Source organism: Cucurbita pepo, chromosome LG01 (genome assembly GCF_002806865.2).
Source record: "Cucurbita pepo subsp. pepo cultivar mu-cu-16 chromosome LG01, ASM280686v2, whole genome shotgun sequence".
Classification (NCBI taxonomy): domain Eukaryota; kingdom Viridiplantae; phylum Streptophyta; class Magnoliopsida; order Cucurbitales; family Cucurbitaceae; genus Cucurbita; species Cucurbita pepo.
Window position 1 is genome coordinate 17,573,940 of NC_036638.1, and position 18,892 is coordinate 17,592,831.

The window sequence follows — 18,892 nt, forward strand, 5'->3', positions numbered from 1 at the left end:
ATTATTTCATTGAATTCTTTTGTGGTTGGTATTTTTAGCAATTTCTTTTTCCGGAAATTTGATTTTTCTTTTCTTTTATTATTATTATTTTTTTTTTTAATCAGTGGATTTTAGGCGTTTGGCACTTTCTAGAGAGACTATCTCACTTTTTAATTGGACAATAATTTTTATTTCTTCGTTTTATATTCTCTTCACACACAAAAATAATAATCTAAGGAAAAATCATTTCTCTCTCTTTTTTTTTTTTTTTAAGCAATAATTGGTAATTCAACCAAATTTTTTATTTATTCATTATAAAAAATTATGAAAATTATTTAATAAAATAAATAAAAGTGTCGATTTGATTTATGTTAATACATATTATCCTTGAGTTTGTTGTGTTCGATATTAATTTTAGTATAATTAAACTATTTTATTTATAAAGTAATTATTTACTTATACTCATAAAAAAAAATATGAATTATTAGAAATATATTGTAAACCCCTAATAAATAATTCGGTTGTTATCATATATGCCTCATTAATAATAGAATTTCGTAAGCATGTCGAAAGGCTACGAAAAATAAAAGTTCGAAATATACGCTTGCCTCTTATGTCATAGATTAATTGATCAAAGAATTATTGGTGTCAATTAATTTATCGATAATCTAGACTGTTCGAGATCGAGTGTGAGATTCAAGCTTTAAAACTGGAATTTTATGGCATGAAAACTCTAAACAGCAAACTAAGGCGAAAAGATTGGAGAAACAAATAATTTGAAGCTTAAGAGAGGGGAAAAGAGGGCCTTCATCAAATTGACTACTTGCCAAATAAAATTGCTACTTCAGCTCTCCCTAATTTAAGATACATTTCTTCTAATCCAGAAAACCCAATGCACGAACATGTAATTACAAAAATGGCTTCTTTTTTCGTTGGCTTTTTGCGGGTCGATAAATGAAACCCGAGCGTAAGAGAGGAGGAGGGAGAGGGGAAGAAAATTTTGAGGGATGGAATGAGAATGGTGATGTATGATAGAACATTATTATGGTGTAGATTAGACTCATGGGAAGTAATATCAAGTTAGCTCGACTGTTCCAGACTTGGAGGAGCAGCTGATTGAATGTTTGCCTTGGGAGGAAGACTGGCAGTTGGCTTGTTGATGGACTTGTGTTTTTCGTCTCCGTGTTGGACGGGCGCCTTCTCGGGGCAATTGTGAGTTTCATCCAACTCCAGCTCTGCCCTCCTCTTCGCCTTTTTCTTGGTTAAAGCACCGTCCACCATTCTCGCATCTTCATGGGAACTGCTTGAGCTTCCCTTCAACTTATCGGATTTTAGCCTTTCTAAATTTCCAACACTAATGGAAGCACTTGGTAGCTGGGGCATTGTAGCTGATGAAACAGATACAGGCTTGGTTGCTAGGGCTGGCTGTAAAACGGATTCAGGGGCCAATCGCTCTCGAGCAACTGAACTGACATCGGTTCTAACAGTCTCGTCTACTCTAGGTGGTAATATCTTTCTCTTATTGACTTTCTCCTGATCCTACAAAATTGAAGTGAGTGCAAAAAAACAACGTTATATGGAACAGCTAATATTAATCCAGAAACGTGACACTATGATCTTAAGTCCATAGAATATCAACACAATGGGGATGGGCATAATTCGCACGTTTTTGCTTTTTTTCATTGAGATTGGGTCGGTATTCAACGTCAGTACAAGATCGAAAAGAATTCATAGCATTCCAAGTGAGATGTCCAAGATAAAAAGAACGAAGGGAAGAATCGACGAGCTTTTTAAGCCTCAAACTCTATCAATGAAATAGAAGAAATTGTCCACTAATGGTTACATGCCCCTAATAAGAGGCAAGAGTCTCATTTCCGTATCAATTACAGAGAAAGGGAATGAACTGCCATTCTAAGAACTTCCAAAAATTTCCTGATAGCTTAAATGGGGAATGATAGAGAAAGGGAGATTACATTACCTTGTGTTTACCATGCAACGCTCTCCGCCTTTCTTTTGCTCTACATATTGCACGTTTGATCCCATGATTATCCATGAACCCATTTGGCCATAATTCTGCAAGCTGCAAAGATGATAGCCAATCACACAAGTTAAAGGTAGCACGAGTTTAACACTAAGATACTGATAAGAAGAGGACTATAACTAAAATTGGAAGATTTGACATTATATCGGGAAGAAATTTCAAAAAACTTGAGAGATACTACACACAACTGATAAAAAAGACGGGCAATTAATTAATCTGACACAATATGAGCGTGTAAAGTAGTTAGGTTCAGCGAACTTAATTGCAAAAACCTTCTATTAGATAAGAAACCACTCCATTGAACTTAAATGACAAACTAAGCATCCATGAAAAACAAACTAACTGACTGCTTCTGTGACATGTTTTGAGACCGCTTGTATCCTCATACCCCCTTCGCATAATGATGGAGGCAGCAATCAGCAATAAATAGCTACGTGAGAAATTGAAGAACAAATGAGAGAACAGTTACCTCGGCATACAACTTTCTAATTTGTGGACCAGCATCCTCATCCAGTCCCTAGAATCACAAAGAAGAGACGTAAGAAAGTTTAAAGCTTATCAGAAAAGAAATCAGTCGAAGGTCACTCGGAACATGAAGCAGTACATCAACAAACAGATCGTAGAGATCACAAATCTTGTCCTCCAATGCAGGATCCATAGCAAATTTCTTTCTCGGAACTCCTTTTTCTTCAGAAACAAGTTCACGGATATCGTGAAGTGCTCCCGTTTGTTGTTCGATTGCCTGAAAGATGATACTCTATTAACAATGTAAAATGAAAATCGTCTTAAAAGATATATATACTAAAAATTAACATTACAAATGTGAGGGCAGGAATTTGCTAGGAAGGTTACTAATGCCTTGACTGCAGACAAGTTGAAAACTATTACTAAATAGTCAACAAACCCCAAACTTATATAAATTAGCCCGATAGGAATATGATCTACATTAGACTGAAATTAAGGGATTTTTCAATAGCTTGTCTGCAGACTAATTTTGGAAAAAGGTAATCACGTTCTGCAGAATAATTTTTGAGAAAGTTAATCACTTGGGGTTTGTTATGCTCAAAGTTAATTTACATCACTTAAAATTAGTATGCAGAAACTCTGATTTTTTAAGGAAAAATAACCTCACTCGTTCTAGAAAACAAACCCTTGCAAAAGACGAAAATAACTTTTCAAAAGCTAGTCAAAACATGTCTCACTAAACTTCTCAAACGATAATTTTAAAACTTAGCTCCCAAAAAGCCTTTAAAACTGTCAAACTTAATTCCCAAACAGCCCTTAAAACTGGAAGAATGAACCTTACTTCGAAATCTGATGGGCCTCTCCTTAGATACATATTCTAGAAGAACAAAAAGGGATGTATAAAAAAAATGCTGGTGCAATAAATGAGAGAGTTTTTTCTGTTTTTCGTAAGACCCGTGCTTCCATTGAGAAAAAATGAAAGGAGCCTGAACCTTACAGCAAAAATGACTCCAATCCAAAAGAACAAGACCAAACTCATAACTACAAAAAGATCTAGCGACTGAAACCCATATGAAAATATTAAACCTCGCCACCTCCCATACCTCTCCACCCAATCTCTATTTTTCTTTTTCATCCAAATACCCCCACAAAATAGAAAAATGCAAGTTTTTCACAAAACTGTCTTCACCCTAAAAGGAAGATACAAGAGCACCTCCTCCAACATTGATCTACCATCTTTATCCCAAGCCCCCAACGAGATCCAACAGAGACTCAAGAAAAACTTAGCATACTGACAATCCCACGACAAATGATCAAGGTCCTCCCCATGCCTCCGGCAAAGAATGTATCATTACAAGAACACAAAGGAAAAATGTCTTTGGCAGGATCCAAGGTATTAACTCTCCCAAATAAAACCTGCCACGTGAAAACTTTGACCTTATTTGGAATTTTGACCTTCCAAAGAGACGAGAAAACAAAGGCAATCAAGGAAGGAGAAAGGATACGCAAGACATGAAAGAAAGAATGAAAAGAGAACTGCCAAGAAGGATCGGGAGACTTCAGACATCCCTTTTCCCTAAAAACAGAGAAAATTGTAATTAGCCAACAAGATCGAGTATACCAAACATTAAAGGCTTCTACTTGCTACCTATGGGTTATATATCATACCTTGGACATCGATTGCACCTCGATCTAGGGATCCAATGTAATAGAGAAAATTGTAATTAGCAAACAAGATCAAGTAAACCAAACATTGAAGGCTTCTTATTGGTCCTCCGTTTGCTTCAAGACCAAGACTTTTATGGATTAATGGGATTAGAGCTTTTATTATCAGAACTTTGGATGGAAAGAAATCAGAAAATTTAAGATAAGTTGTTGCCTTGGACAGATCCTTACGAATCAGCATGCTTAAAGGCTACCTCTTGGTGCACTCTTTCTAAATCTTCTTCTGATTTTTCTGTACATGATATTAGTTTTAACTGACATGCCATTATTTTTCTTTTGTAATTATTTTTATTCCTATTGTTCTGTGTGTGTGTTTTTTTTTTTTTCTTTTTTCACCCTTTCTGAAGTTTGTATCTTGAGCAATAATAGCCTCTTTTCATTACAACAATGTAAAGTTTTGTATTTTGTTCAAAAAAATCTACCAAACATTAATGAAAGGTAAGCTGCAAGCTCAGCAAGAGAAAGGCTTGTGTTTTGTATCTCAAAGCACTAGTCTCTTTTCATTATATTTTTTTTTTTAAACAAAAAAAGGCTAGTGTTTTATATGCGATCAAAGATAATTGGTGAGACTACGCATAACTTCATCTTTGGAGAGATCGTGCAAGAATTGGAATGGTCAACCATCAAGACCTCCTATTACAGGGTAGATGCTTCAATCAGTGCTCCTAACGCTATAGGAACTATAAGTTATAGAAATCTTTTACCACTATCCCTGCGAAATGTATATATTCTCGTAGGAAAGTGGTTGCCTAGATTGGAGAGTCAACTGAAGAAAGCTGACAATAAAGTAAAATTGGAGAGGAATTAATTTTAAGAGGTCAAAAAAAGAAATCCAAATAGCAGGTCTACTTGACATCTGTGATGAACAGTTTATTGAAGGGCAGAACCCTAATAAAATTCATTGTGATCAGAGCTAGATTAAGTTGCAGTGGAAAAACTAGCATGGAAGAGATTTTCCATGGATTTTACAATGATTTGTCCATGTGTTCCTACCCCTTACAAGCCTTCCTCGAACCAGAAGTTAGTTGGAGATCATGATATTACTTTTTCAAAATAGGGAGATTGAATGCTTGATCAGGGACGCCAGATATGTTGGCAATAGGATAGATCGCACCAAGCACCTGCCCTTACTCCAGTCCAATATTTTTAGTCGAGAAAAATAAAAGCAACTAGAGGTTTTGATCCATTTCAAGAGTTCTAAACCTTAAGACTATCCCAGAAAATGTTCCAATTCTTGAGGAGGAACTACTAGAGGAGTTAACTTATGCCAATCAATTTTCCAAAATTGACTTAAAATCAACTTTTCATCAAATATGTCTTAGATCAGAGAACACCCATAAAGCTACTTTTTAATACATAAGGACACTCCTGAGTACATGATGGTGTTATCAACTCTTACAAAAGTGCTAGTTAATATTCCAAGCCTTAATGAGCAACTTCATTCTGTCTAAGTAATCTTGTGTGTCATCTCGGACTAACTTCATTTATAACTTTCTAGGAGCTTGAGATGGAGAGAACTGAAAGAGTTTTCCATGATGAAATAAGAAATTTTGAGTCCCCTAAGGATTTTATTTTCCTTTCATATGTCAAGTTGGAGTTTTTCTAATTGTTGTTCGTTTAAATCAATATACATATCAACTAAAAAAAATCAAGTTTAAAAAATGGAAGCATTTAAAAAAAACAATTTTAGAGTTTAGATTTGTTGAAGTTAAGGTAACACTAACCATTTTCACAGAGTCATTTTGGCAGACAGAGAGAGAGAGAGAGAGAGATTATTCATGCTCCCACAGGATACTCTTATATTTTGACCAATTGGACGGCTTTTTTACACTCTCCCTTGTTGTTTGAGCGAGTGGTTTCACCCTTCTTCTTTTTTTTTTTTTTTTTTTTNAAATATATGAGCAACTATGAAATATAAATTTAATTAAAAGAAAGAGAAAGAAACTAGGGTGAACCAATTACACAGCCTGCCAAACGTGCATCTTTGGAGTAAAGCAACGTGTTATGCATGGCAGATCAAGGAAAAAGTAAAGGGTTCAGAATATAATACCTTGGTCTCCATAGACAAAGGCCGGATTTTAATCATCTCGACAACTTCTTTCTTTATCTGTTGAAACCTACCATCCTTCTCCTGCTTCACTGAGATACCCATATTGATCATGATTTTTAAATTTCTCTGCAATAGGATATTACATGTAGACATATGAAATAAGATCAACCAGCAGCAAAATAATATCGAATCAAATTGAAAATATGATAGGAGCAGTTTCCACAGAATAAAAAAAAAGGATAAAACAGATTTCTCTACATCGAGTTTACAGATACAATTAGAATCTAGAATTGAGACAAATATCAACTACAAAGTTGATATGATGCTGCACAAAGTCTATAACCCTCTTCGTCACCATCAGAAAATACAAGCATAGTTTCAAACACAATAGCACAGTCCAAATTTGCAGATGCAACCCACTTATTAATTTATAAGGAAAAAACAAAATAAATAAAGCTTAACAAATAATTAATCTGGGAAGCAAAGATCTTTAAATAAATCGAATAGATTCCCTGTACCTATGTGATATTATAAAAACATCAAGACCCTACTGGCCAATCCAACGATGAAAGATGTATGTTATAAAATAATAAATAAATAAATAAATAAGGAGAACCACCTAACCAGACTCAGGGATGATGAGTCCCTAAGAGGAGCCAAGAAAAGAGAAAGAAATTATAAGCACCATCCTTATATTCTATAATGGAAAGCAATACCTTTAGAGTTCGCAGTTGTATCAAGTGACCAAGAATACTCATAAGTCGGTTAATCAACCCCTTTGACAATTTCCCATGGTTTGCCTGTTAAATAACTAACAAAGTTAGAATCCTTTCAGTATTCAGCATAGAATAGAAAGAAACTTTTGTACGATTGATCATAGGCACTTCATTCAAACATGCGTATGCCTGTTTGTTGCTAAGAAAGAGTATCACAATGGGAGTCAGGGAAAAATGGCCAACAAGTTGGAAAAGCAAAGAAGATTGCAACAAAAATTGTTGGAAGAAGCTAACAAGTTACAAAAATTAAACCAAACTATATTCCATGTTTCCTATTGTACACTCCTACTGATATTAAAAATTCTAACAAGCCAATGCATATTGTTTCCACTTCGTGTCAGAAAGGGAGACCAAAGTCAACCTGAAGCAAAACTATTTACATCCCTAGCAGCAGTCTCATGCACGCCATAAGTCTCAATGACATGTACATCAACAGCTAATAATAAATTGACAACAACAGCAACATACCGCTAATCTAGCAACTTTAGCAAGCTTGAGTTTGATTTCTCTTGGCAATCTCCTTTTGATAGCCTGAGATGCATTGTCTGCCTCTGGATTCTCCGTAAGTGGTGGCCTAGCTGCAACATTTTTACATTAAAAGAATAATTAAATAAATCTCAAAGAAGTCTCATAAGTGAATTAAAAACTAGACATAGCAAAAGAAAAGCTTACATTCTGCAACCATCTTCTCTAACTCTCTTATAGCCTTTTCTAGCAGGGAGCTTTTTGGTCTAACACTAGAACCGTCCTTTTTGTGCACATACGGTGTTTTCTGCAAGGTGACACCACAAATTTGAAGCTAGGGTAGAGACGATACACAAATAAAATGTGCAAAGTTGCAATAATACCAAGAAATGATAAATAAACAAAGGTATGATTTTTTATTAGAAAGCCTAATTACATTAATAAGAGAGACATTGCAAGGGAAAGATTGTAAAAAATTCAAAAGTTTGTACATTTTGCCCAGACGAAACAAGCCACACCACACTAGACAAACAGGGACACAAACAGCAGAAGATTCCTTCTATAGCCGCATAATAGCAAAAATAAGAGGATGTCAGATCAAAAATCTCCAAAGCAACTATACTCGAATGCAGAGATTGAATTAGTCAAAATATATTTTTAGAGGCATGACACGTGATAGAAAGTTGCTAGCTGCTTCTCAATGCTCATGTCATCTAGAGCATTGTGTAAGAAAGCGATAAAAAATATGTACACTTAAGCCAGGTTGAGTGGCAAGCTTCGTTAAGTGTGTAATTATTGCTTAATGTAACATTTTAATAAACTATTTGTTCGCTTATGTTCGACCTTTCACTTGAGGTATGCCCTCTTACTCTTGGTAGACGTGGAGGAAAATAGAAATAAGAATAAACTAAAGAGGAAAATGTGAACACCTATAAGCCTAATGATGGGAGAAAATGATGATAAGACATAATAAGAGACAGTTTTAAGTTTTAGGCCTTCGCATGTTGCAATGTGATCGTATAGTTAGCAAACAAAAAAAAAAAGAAAAAAAACATTTACTCGTGTCGAAAAGACTTCACAACCTCAACCCTTACGAAAAGACCCTCGTGGAGGCACCCNCACCAACAAAAACCCAAAGCTAATTACATGAATGGAACTCAATACAAAGGAATGATGCCAATGTGATAACCATAAAATGCGCAGCCAACAAACAGTCACAAAAGCAAGTTAAATCTAATCACCTCCCAAAGCTGCTACCTGATTCTCTCAACCCATCTAAAGATTCTACTGATCCTTTCAATCCAAATGTCCCACAAAATGGCAAAGAAGCAAGTCTGCCACAAGATTCTTCCTTTATCGTGAAAATGAAGGTTTAGAAGAACTTCCTCAAACATAGAACAACACCCTCTTTTATGACCCCAAACAACCCTGAAGGTGAAAAACTGACTCCAAACTGAGCAAACAAAAGGGCACTCCCATAAAAGATGGTCAAGGTCCTCCTACTTTCTGAAAATAACACGCAATTGCAGCCGCAAACAAAAGAATAAAAGCCTCTTAAGACGATCCATAGTGTTCATTCTCACATGCAAAACTTGTCGGGCAAAGAATTTTACTTTCTTAAGAATTTTAACCTTACAAAAAAAAGTAGAACACATAGGCTCCATGAGGAAGAAGGGGCAAACAGGATATGAGAAAGAGCTGCAAGAGATCTGAAAGCTTCGAAACCCAAAGCTTGGAATCCTTTCTCCCATAATGAGTCACCTAGTAAAAAATAATAGAAAGGACATTGACAGCCTGAACTGCCTCTTGATCAGTTGGGGGTGACAAACCCAAAGAAAGCGAGGAAGAGTTATCAAAAGAGGTCAAAACCGGGGATGCATTGATCAGACAAATGATAAGAGCTTCATCTTTAAACGTATATCTTCGTTCTTTTTTAACTGATTCTTTATTATCTTTATTGCATACTTCATTCTAATTTTATAATATTATGTGCATGTTTAGAACTTAAGGACTCATATATACAACCTATAGAGCAGATATTGAAGTAAATTTGTGTACGTAAATACTTAGTACATTGAACATTTTAGCTCTATGAAGCCCTCACTTCTTTAGTGCCCACAAAATATTATTATGCTTCCATGCGTTTCACACTTTAAAATCACAGCCTGACAGAAGCCTAACAACGACATGTCACTGTGGCAAACATTAATCTTCCGTGTTTCTTTCAAGAAACAAAAAAAAAAATGTGCTGCTAGGTAATCAAGTGAGAATTATGATACTCCAAATTTTCCAAGTTAAAAATTAAATTCTTAAGTTTAGTATATTTTATAAGAGAAACCAAAACTTCAATGATGCTATAAAATGTGAAAATTATTGTGGAGAAGTAACAGTAAGAAATAATTTTGACACTTAACCAAAGATAAAGGTCATATCAAAACAATAGAGACTGAGGACTGTTATGAAAACTCAGTGAAAGTTCAGAATTTGCATTGGTTTAATTCAGTTAAAAACATGCCAAAAACAATTAATAAACGATCCAAAACTCATGCCAACAGGCACCTTGCTAGCTAGCTCATTTCCAGGAAATCAAACAGATGATAACATATATTTTGAGTTTCACCAATTGATACAATCACCGGTCACCAGCTCAACCAAAAAAAACTAACTAGCCTACCCCTTGGGTTTTTCCTTTTCCTTCCCGTATATAACATGGCATGCTTATATTTGTATAGAAATGAGTATATAACAAACCAACCCTTAATTGTAAAAGTAAAAGAAACTTCCCATCCACTAAACCACAAATCATACTCTTATTAATAGAGGAAAGGAAACAAATTCCATTTCTAATAAAGAAGCTGAATCTTCTCAATCAAAATTATACATTTAACTAAGAAGACTAGTTTCATGAATCACAAACACCCACCCCAACTCCAGGGGGAGTCGAAAGGAATTCAATTGATGAACAGTTCAAAAAAGAAAGTTTGTCAAAGACTAGCAAAGAAAATGCTTCATTCTCATAAACAACGGTAGAATCAGTACTTTGTGGTGAATGATCATCATTTTAATTACTTTAGAAAACTTACTGCTGTTTGTGTGGAATACTTTCCCTCTGGCAAATTGATGTCTGGCAATTCACGAATGCTTTGTTTCTCTTTCAATTGAATTGACAAATCTATCTCATCCGTGTTATTCAACGGTTTCCCAGGTTGGGGTTTGGATGGTGCAAGAGCACTTTTTTCAAGCACATTCTGTTGTAAGGAATCAGATGGCCCACATGACTCTTTCAATTTGCTAGCAACGTTCTTGGATGGTAAAACACCAGGCCTTAGTGGATCAGTGTCCTTTGCTTCTGCTACAGATGTAGAGGTATCACCATTGTAAACTTTTGAAGATGGAGAAGGGTCCAATATCATTTTCGCATCACCAGATTTTTTTTTGCCACTATGACCAGGCATATTCAATTGATTCTGCAATTTTTCATCATCATGATGTTCATGGGTGACCACCATGTTTTGAGACAGATTGGAAAAACTCTTTGCAACCATCAGTGCACTCTTTCCCGCAGTTGTCTTTCCCACTTTTGTGTGCTTATTTGATGAGCGAGCATCATGGTTATCAGGATGTCCTTTCTCTATATCTTTTCTGCGCCTTTTCTTCAATTGTTGATTAGGTTGTCCAGCTGGTTCACTTCTTCGCAAAGAAACGAAGTAAAAATAAGCATAGAAAATTCCAAAAGGCAAACTAAAAAAATGATATCCCAAAATTCAATATTCCAACATTCAAGTATAAAATAAAATTATTCTTGTACGCAAGAGATTGAAACTACACACCCACAATGAGATCAATAGAGCAGTATGAGCTAAAAGATTATAAATTTTGTAATATTACTCTTTTAAAGGAAAAAGGAAAAAAAGACAAACAAAAGCATGAGGTACATATTGGTTAAAAGGGGCCAAAATATTCTAACCACGTACTTACAGGCCTGGTCCCCTTCCTTAAGCTGAGCTCATACCAGACTAGAATTCACAAGCCTATTTTCAAAACCGAAACAAACTTTTCATTGTTCAAGGAAAATACACAGAACTTTCAAGGCTACAAACCCTAAATTGGGGGAGAAAAAAGACAACAAAATTTAACAAAGGGATATAAATGCATCCCAATGAAGACGAATATCGTAAAAATAATAACTGGCAGCCAAAGAAGACAAAGAACACTAAAGAGAAGCATTAATCTTGGCCAAATCAAAACACAATCTCCAAGCTAAGCACTTCTCTCAAAAAAAATCGCTAATTATGTTCCAACCATAACTCAGAAGAGCATTAACCCAAATGAGGTGAGCTTTCGATCATAAAAGTGGACCAACTAAAAACTGAATCAAATTGGCAGAGGAGTTGACACCGAAAACCAATTTGATATAGGATAAGCAGAATCGAATTCCCAATACCTCTCTAAACTAATTTCAATATATACCAGTCAGCAGTCACTTATCTTCCAAAAGACGTGCCCCTGATCTCACATACACAAATTCCCCCTTCTAACAAACTATAAGCTTATCAACATATAGGTAGGTAATGTATATTTTGTCGTGGGCACAACCATAGCAGCTACTTCAGTTGATCAATTGGCTTGACTGACCAACTGGGCTACTTGCACATGGATCTTCTATTAGGAGAAAATAAACTTAGTGGGTGGTTACATCAAAACTCCCACCTTTGGCATTGTTACATCTGTCTAATGAGTCAATTTTCCTCAAGGCATAAGCCAGAAGACGCCATAACCTATTCATACTTCCCGTGAATAGCTTTCAAACAGCAACAACTTTTTTTGCAATAGATTCGACAAAAAATGTGAAGGGAATTCTTCTTGGCACTTTTTTCTCTGGTAGACCCCTAACTTTTTCAAGTTACTAACCCCAAGTGAACTTTGTCAACAAGGGACGCAAATTGGTTTGTTTAAAGTTAAGCTTGAAAGTAGCCAATTTACAAGAAAAACCCACTTCTAAAAATTCCAATATCTAATCATGTAGAATCAAGTTCCAAAGAAACATAGATCCGTGTTTGAGTTGGCATAAGCAATTGGGCCAATTATGCACACCTTAACTATTCCCACGGAACAACATCCTATCCTTATTACTTGTAGATAGAGACCTCTCTATCCATTTAAACCTTGAGACCAGATGCTGATCTCACAGCTAAAACTATTTCAAATTCCACAATGAATTCCATATCATAAGTATATGGAGAGGGAGCAATCAGCCATTCAAACCATACCCATGACTGGTTTCCAAGATAGATATATGAAAATTTTAGCAGGAAGCTTCTAACACATAGATGATACACTATAATTCCAATCTTCTCATTGCCTTACAAAAGATTGAAGAAATACAGTGGTCAGCGTCCTATTTCACCATTTCACCAAAAATCTTAGCCAATGATTTTAGTGGTAAAATTGGTCCATAACCTCAAAACTAGCCCCTCTCACCTTCCTACTCTTTCTTTTATGAGATGTTGGGCACAAAGCAAGTGGAAATTTAACTTCCTCAAGTAGCTCAACACTATCCAGGAGTTGTTGCTCTGCCGAAAGCACTACATTTAGAACCTTAAAACGTTGTATTTTAATTCATGGAATGAAATGTAGTGCCCTGCCAACGTTTCTTCCCAGGCAACCACTGAGAACCAGAGCCTCCGTTTGCCACCAAATCCACAAGTTCAACAAGATTGACAGGATCAACACATACCAAGTCCACAAGTTACATTCTTCCAAAATAAAAGCATAGTACGAGCCGTAACCTTCTGAAGCTACATAATTTGATTTCAAAAACAGAAGAAAACAGTCTTGCTATCTATCATCAACCACTTAAGCAAAAAAAAAAATCCAACAAAATAGTTGACTTAACAAGTTAACAAAAATGATTACTAACAAATCATAAAACTGGAGAAAAGAGAAAGGGTCTACAAAGTCAGAAACTCACATGCGCTCCAACTTCCCCCTATTAACAAAAAATCCATCATGTTTTATTGCCGAATTATCAACTTCAAAATATTCATCCTGCAGAACAAGTAGTCAACAATAATCACCATATAAAAGATTATCATCACACTCTCAAGGGAAAAAAATGTAATTTACATTGCAGATAGGACAAACAAAACCACATGAGCAACAGAAAGAAACCAACCAACTCGGTATCATCGATGAATGAGTCCTCTGTATCATACTGATCATCATCCGGAATTAAATCTTCCTCGTCGCTACTATCCTTACCCTACAAAATTTTAATTCTCAAGTTAGTAGCCATGAGATCGAACAATCTAATGGTTCTTTGATTATTGAATGCAAAAGATGTATAACAAACTATTAATTGAGAAAAAAAAACACTAATAGTGTTAAGAAGGAAAAGTACCATATATAGGCGTTCAATCTTCTCAATAACAGCATTGAAACGATTTGGTGCTGTTGCATCTTTCACTTCATCTTCAATTGATTGTCCCTAATGGAAAATAAAAGGCAAGCACTTCATGATTTATAGACCATTTTGTCTTCCGTTACTTTAAAGAACAACCCCTAAATCCTAAATAATAAATAAATGGTTGGACATCGAAAAGGAATGAATATAAACATAAAACAAAACGAACAGACATAATATAAAAATTTAAAAAAATATATATGGATGGAATTATACGAGTAACAAACATATCAAGATAAAGACATGCCAACAAACCATTTTCTTTTATGAAAAAATAAAGAAGGAAAAAAAGGAATACATATCGAACATATACATGGCAACCAGCCCTTTTATAATGAAAAATACATTAACAAACTGAAAACGGATGACACATACAACGCCTATTAGAACATGTAAACAAATACATTGTGTTCTACAAGTGTATATATTAACACATGTCAATGATTTTCAAGCTCCAGAATTTGCCTTTCAGTTATGACAATTGTACTTAAAACACATCGTGAATGGAAAAACAGTTGAGTTATATAATACCTATAAGAACTTTAATAAATCAATTACATATCTGAAACAATGCAACATCTTGTAAGAAAAGTTTATAAAGGAAGTCACAAACAAATTAATTATATCTATCAGTGTTTTAATATCAAAAGAGAAAGTAAATTTTCATATCAAACTGGGCAAGCAATGCTGCATATAGAAAGAAACACGTTTATCAATAAAAATTCATTATTTCAGTCCTTTGCCCATTAGCTTTTGTTATATTCATAAATCCAAATTAAAGAATGAAACAAAATACAAAAACAATTATTGCATCTTCTCGCTTGAGTTTATCAGTCTCCCTCTGCACACAAGACGATTCATTTTCCTACAACGTTTGTTTTCAATCAAAAAGTATGTACATTATGTAAAATATACATAAATTAGCCCTCTAGTTTGGATGTGCAACAGATGTTCACAAAGGGCATCTAACAGATCGCTATACAAGTTCTATCCATGCTTCAAAATAGGATGCTGACCACGTCAGACACACATTCTCACCTATGGCTTGCTTGTAACAATGGATGCATGCAATTCAGAAAAAAGTTGATCATGCAATTTTTTTAAAGAATCAGTTGTAGCAGGTGAGCCATGAGGATATCGAAGCTGCAACACTTCGGCTGATAACAGACAGCAAAATTTTTCTCGCATCACCTTGATAAAACCAAGGTTGATATAATTCCTAACAATAGCCTGTAGAACTGAAGTCCATAAATATGAATTTGTAATTCAAGTGAATGGACACGCCAATGATCAGTAGGGTAGCCCTGAAGGCGAGGAAAAAGACAAATCATATGAGCAACTCTTGTTAACTTTTTTTCGTGAGTTTCCCAAGGCTCTTTACATCAGTCTCGGACAATTAAACTTTTTGGTCACTGCGTCACAAGACATGGAAGTATGTAGACCAAAACCGAGTTCTACATCTTTTTACCGTCTCATACGAAAAATAGACCCATTGAAGTTCTAACGCACTGCCCATACAGACTATTAAAGAAGTAGTCTGAACCACCTCAAGAACCTTGCTTGAAGGATCATTTCCCAGGTTGTTTAGTCACTTAAACTTAATTCCATGCTTTTTCCCAAATAAAATTGCAAGCAATGAACTCTTCAACTAAAGTGCCATATAATCGAAGCAATGCCAATACTAAAAAAAGGCTCTGGTAATTCAAATTAGACTTCAGCAATAAACAAAAAGCATTATGCATCTAATACATTAACAGTGAAAACAAAGTCCTCACCGGATCAATGCGACACTCGACGGCAGGGATGGGGTTGGCTGGAGGTACAGGCAGAGTGTTTACTCCATTAATCCTGTTGGAATCTTTGACAAGCTTCTTCCACGAAACTATGGTGGTCTCTCCCGGTCGGAGCTCCACAGTGAACATTTGCCGGTCCCCCGATTTCAAAAAGGAAGAAGAAGCTCTGGACAAATCACCAGAACCACCATTCCCAGTGCGAGCTCCACCGCCGGCGCCGCCACTAAATTTCTCCTCCTCCATGAAATTACAATGACCGGTTCGACGAATTTAGGGTTGCTCAATCAGAAATTAAAGAATCGAACCGCTGAAAGCACAAATGGAGGAACATAACCCTTTGTAGAGGAAACCCAAATCGAATGAGAGAGAAATTGAGAGGCGGTAGAGAATTTAGAAGGTTGAGTTTGTTAACTGCACATCGAACTGAGGCTTATAAATGGTCTCATTGTTCGTTCCAGAGAAGGTGTGAGACTATAGGGGGAGGGAACGAAGGAGACGGACGGGTATTCGGCCGGTTAGGTCCGCACCCGAGTTCAAAGTTACCTCTCTTTTTTATTACAATTATTTTTTATTTTTTTTCTAAAAATTAGAATTTAGTCTTTTATATTTTAAATATCATAATTAATTCATAAAATTCTATAAATAAAATCATAAAACTAAATTATAATAATTCAAATTAATGTAGGTTATAATTTAAATAAACTATTTTTTAATTCTTATAAACATCGTCTCAACTCATACTAAAACTAAAAAAAATGTAAAAAACGTCTACGGATATCGATGTCAAAAATCCAGTATTTATGTGTATCGATAGATAAAGCATATATTACATGATCACAGTTGAAGGTTGAGAAAATTGAGCTCGAGTTTTCGAAAATGTTCATATCTCGTGATATATGCTTGATAATCCGTTAATTGATACAACTTTTTTATACTGGTACTAATGGTTACTTTCGACGTAAGTGTTATATACGCTCACCGAATTTACTTTTTACTTTATCTTAAACTAGATTATACGATAAAACGTCGTACTCGAATATTAATTACAATGACCTAAATTTATAATTCAAATCAATATACAAACGCTGGTATTGAGCTCATATGAGACGAGATGCATAACCTTGAAAAAATGTTGTACTATTTCGTACCATATATGTGAGAATGAATATTTGATGGACACGATTTAAATGAGCAACCCATACTCAAACCATACCCATATGTTAGAGGGTGTTTTTCCTTTGAAATTAAAACATGTAATGTTTATAATAAGAACAGCAACAACAAGTATATATGTGTATATATATATATATATATACATTTCTTGTCGTTTAATTTCAAGTATAATTTTTATTTGATTCGATGTTTGAAAATGTTGCATTTTATTATGGAGTTTCGAGTTTCATTTCCATTTGGACCATAAATTTCAACATTTTATATTTTTACCCCAATTTTTAAATGATGCTCATTTTAGTCATTTGTGTAAAATTATCTGTTAATTAATGTAATTATGATATGAACCAAGAGACATCAATCATACAATATACTTCAATGAAAATATGAAGAAATATATTGTTGAAATTATCAAAAGATATTTCAATTCATACCACATTGAAGAAGTATGAAGTTTCGTGTTATAAATTTTAGGTGGATTACATTTAGAGCAATTTGGAGTTATTGTATTTCATTCATGTATTTTAAGATTTTTTATTTTTACAATTACATAATGGTTAATTATGGTCATTAAGTATGAATGTTACAACTCTTGGAATGCCTTTAATAAGTTTCATTTTGAGGCTATGTAAAGCCATGTATGTTGTATTTGTAACGAGACTTGGAAAATGTAGCAAAAGAAGCATTTGTGCTATTCATTAAAGCTTGACATGATCAATCTTGCTTATGGAGTGATTCGAATCTCAATCAAGTGTTATTGTCTAGAGATAGTTGATCAACAAGAATCATTCAAGCTAGACATGATCGATCTTGCTTGTAAAGTGANGTATAATTTTTATTTGATTCGATGTTTGAAAATGTTGCATTTTATTATGGAGTTTCGAGTTTCATTTCCATTTGGACCATAAATTTCAACATTTTATATTTTTACCCCAATTTTTAAATGATGCTCATTTTAGTCATTTGTGTAAAATTATCTGTTAATTAATGTAATTATGATATGAACCAAGAGACATCAATCATACAATATACTTCAATGAAAATATGAAGAAATATATTGTTGAAATTATCAAAAGATATTTCAATTCATACCACATTGAAGAAGTATGAAGTTTCGTGTTATAAATTTTAGGTGGATTACATTTAGAGCAATTTGGAGTTATTGTATTTCATTCATGTATTTTAAGATTTTTTATTTTTACAATTACATAATGGTTAATTATGGTCATTAAGTATGAATGTTACAACTCTTGGAATGCCTTTAATAAGTTTCATTTTGAGGCTATGTAAAGCCATGTATGTTGTATTTGTAACGAGACTTGGAAAATGTAGCAAAAGAAGCATTTGTGCTATTCATTAAAGCTTGACATGATCAATCTTGCTTATGGAGTGATTCGAATCTCAATCAAGTGTTATTGTCTAGAGATAGTTGATCAACAAGAATCATTCAAGCTAGACATGATCGATCTTGCTTGTAAAGTGATTCAAATCTCAAACAATGTTGTTGTCTTGAGATATTCGATCAACAAGGTCATCCGAATCTTACTCCCCATATAGTGATTCCTTATCTTATCAAAGGCTTTAAAACGCGTCTGCTAGGGGAAGGTTTCCACACCCTTATAAATGGTGGTTTGTTCTCTTCCCAACCAATGTGGGACATCACAATCCACCCCCCTTCGGGGCCTAGCGTCCTCGCTGACACTCTTTCCTTCCTCCAATCGATGTGGAACCGCCCCCAAATCCACCCCCTTTGGGGCCCAGCGTCCTTACTGGCACACCGCCTCGTGTCTACCCCCCTTCGGAGAACAGCGAGAAGGCTGACACATCGTCCGGTGTCTGGCTCTAATACCATTTGTAACGACCCAGATCCACCGCAAGCAGATATTGTCCTCTTTGAGCTTTCCCTTTCGGGCTCGCCCTCAAAACTTTAAAACGCGTCTGCTAGAGGAAAGTTTCCACACCCTT

The 18,892-nt window shown here is 35.0% G+C and overlaps 1 protein-coding gene across 2 annotated transcripts; it reads right to left on the minus strand.

Moving 5' to 3' along the window:
* Nucleotides 1-754: 754 nt before the first annotated feature.
* Nucleotides 755-16,246, minus strand: LOC111810459 (ubinuclein-1-like). Of its 2 annotated transcripts, none has more exons than XM_023697170.1 (13): nucleotides 15,740-16,246; nucleotides 13,902-13,988; nucleotides 13,677-13,763; nucleotides 13,473-13,549; nucleotides 10,585-11,191; nucleotides 7,709-7,808; nucleotides 7,505-7,614; nucleotides 6,977-7,060; nucleotides 6,261-6,386; nucleotides 2,625-2,762; nucleotides 2,490-2,537; nucleotides 1,958-2,059; nucleotides 755-1,518 (listed from the first exon to the last, which is right to left on the minus strand). In XM_023697170.1, exons 1-13 carry the CDS (start codon nucleotides 15,998-16,000, stop codon nucleotides 1,060-1,062), a joined length of 2,286 nt encoding a protein of 761 aa, XP_023552938.1. In that variant the 5' UTR covers nucleotides 16,001-16,246; the 3' UTR covers nucleotides 755-1,059. The 2 variants fall into 2 exon arrangements, with proteins under 2 accessions (XP_023552938.1, XP_023552943.1); XM_023697175.1 differs by having other exon boundaries at nucleotides 10,585-11,188; nucleotides 15,740-16,245.
* Between the last annotated feature and the right edge of the window lie 2,646 nt (nucleotides 16,247-18,892).

What these genes read in the sequence shown, in the direction of transcription:
- LOC111810459 (XM_023697170.1), bottom strand. Translation starts at nt 16,000, where the DNA reads ATGGAGGAGGAGAAATTTAGTGGCGGCGCCGGCGGTGGAGCTCGCACT. An exon ending in CTAAAGTTGCTAGATTAGCG is followed by an intron (nt 7,061 to 7,504) that starts GTATGTTGCTGT and finishes GTTATTTAACAG; the next exon opens with GCAAACCATGGGAAATTGTC. An exon ending in CGTTGCATGGTAAACACAAG is followed by an intron (nt 1,519 to 1,957) that starts GTAATGTAATCT and finishes TCAATTTTGTAG; the next exon opens with GATCAGGAGAAAGTCAATAA.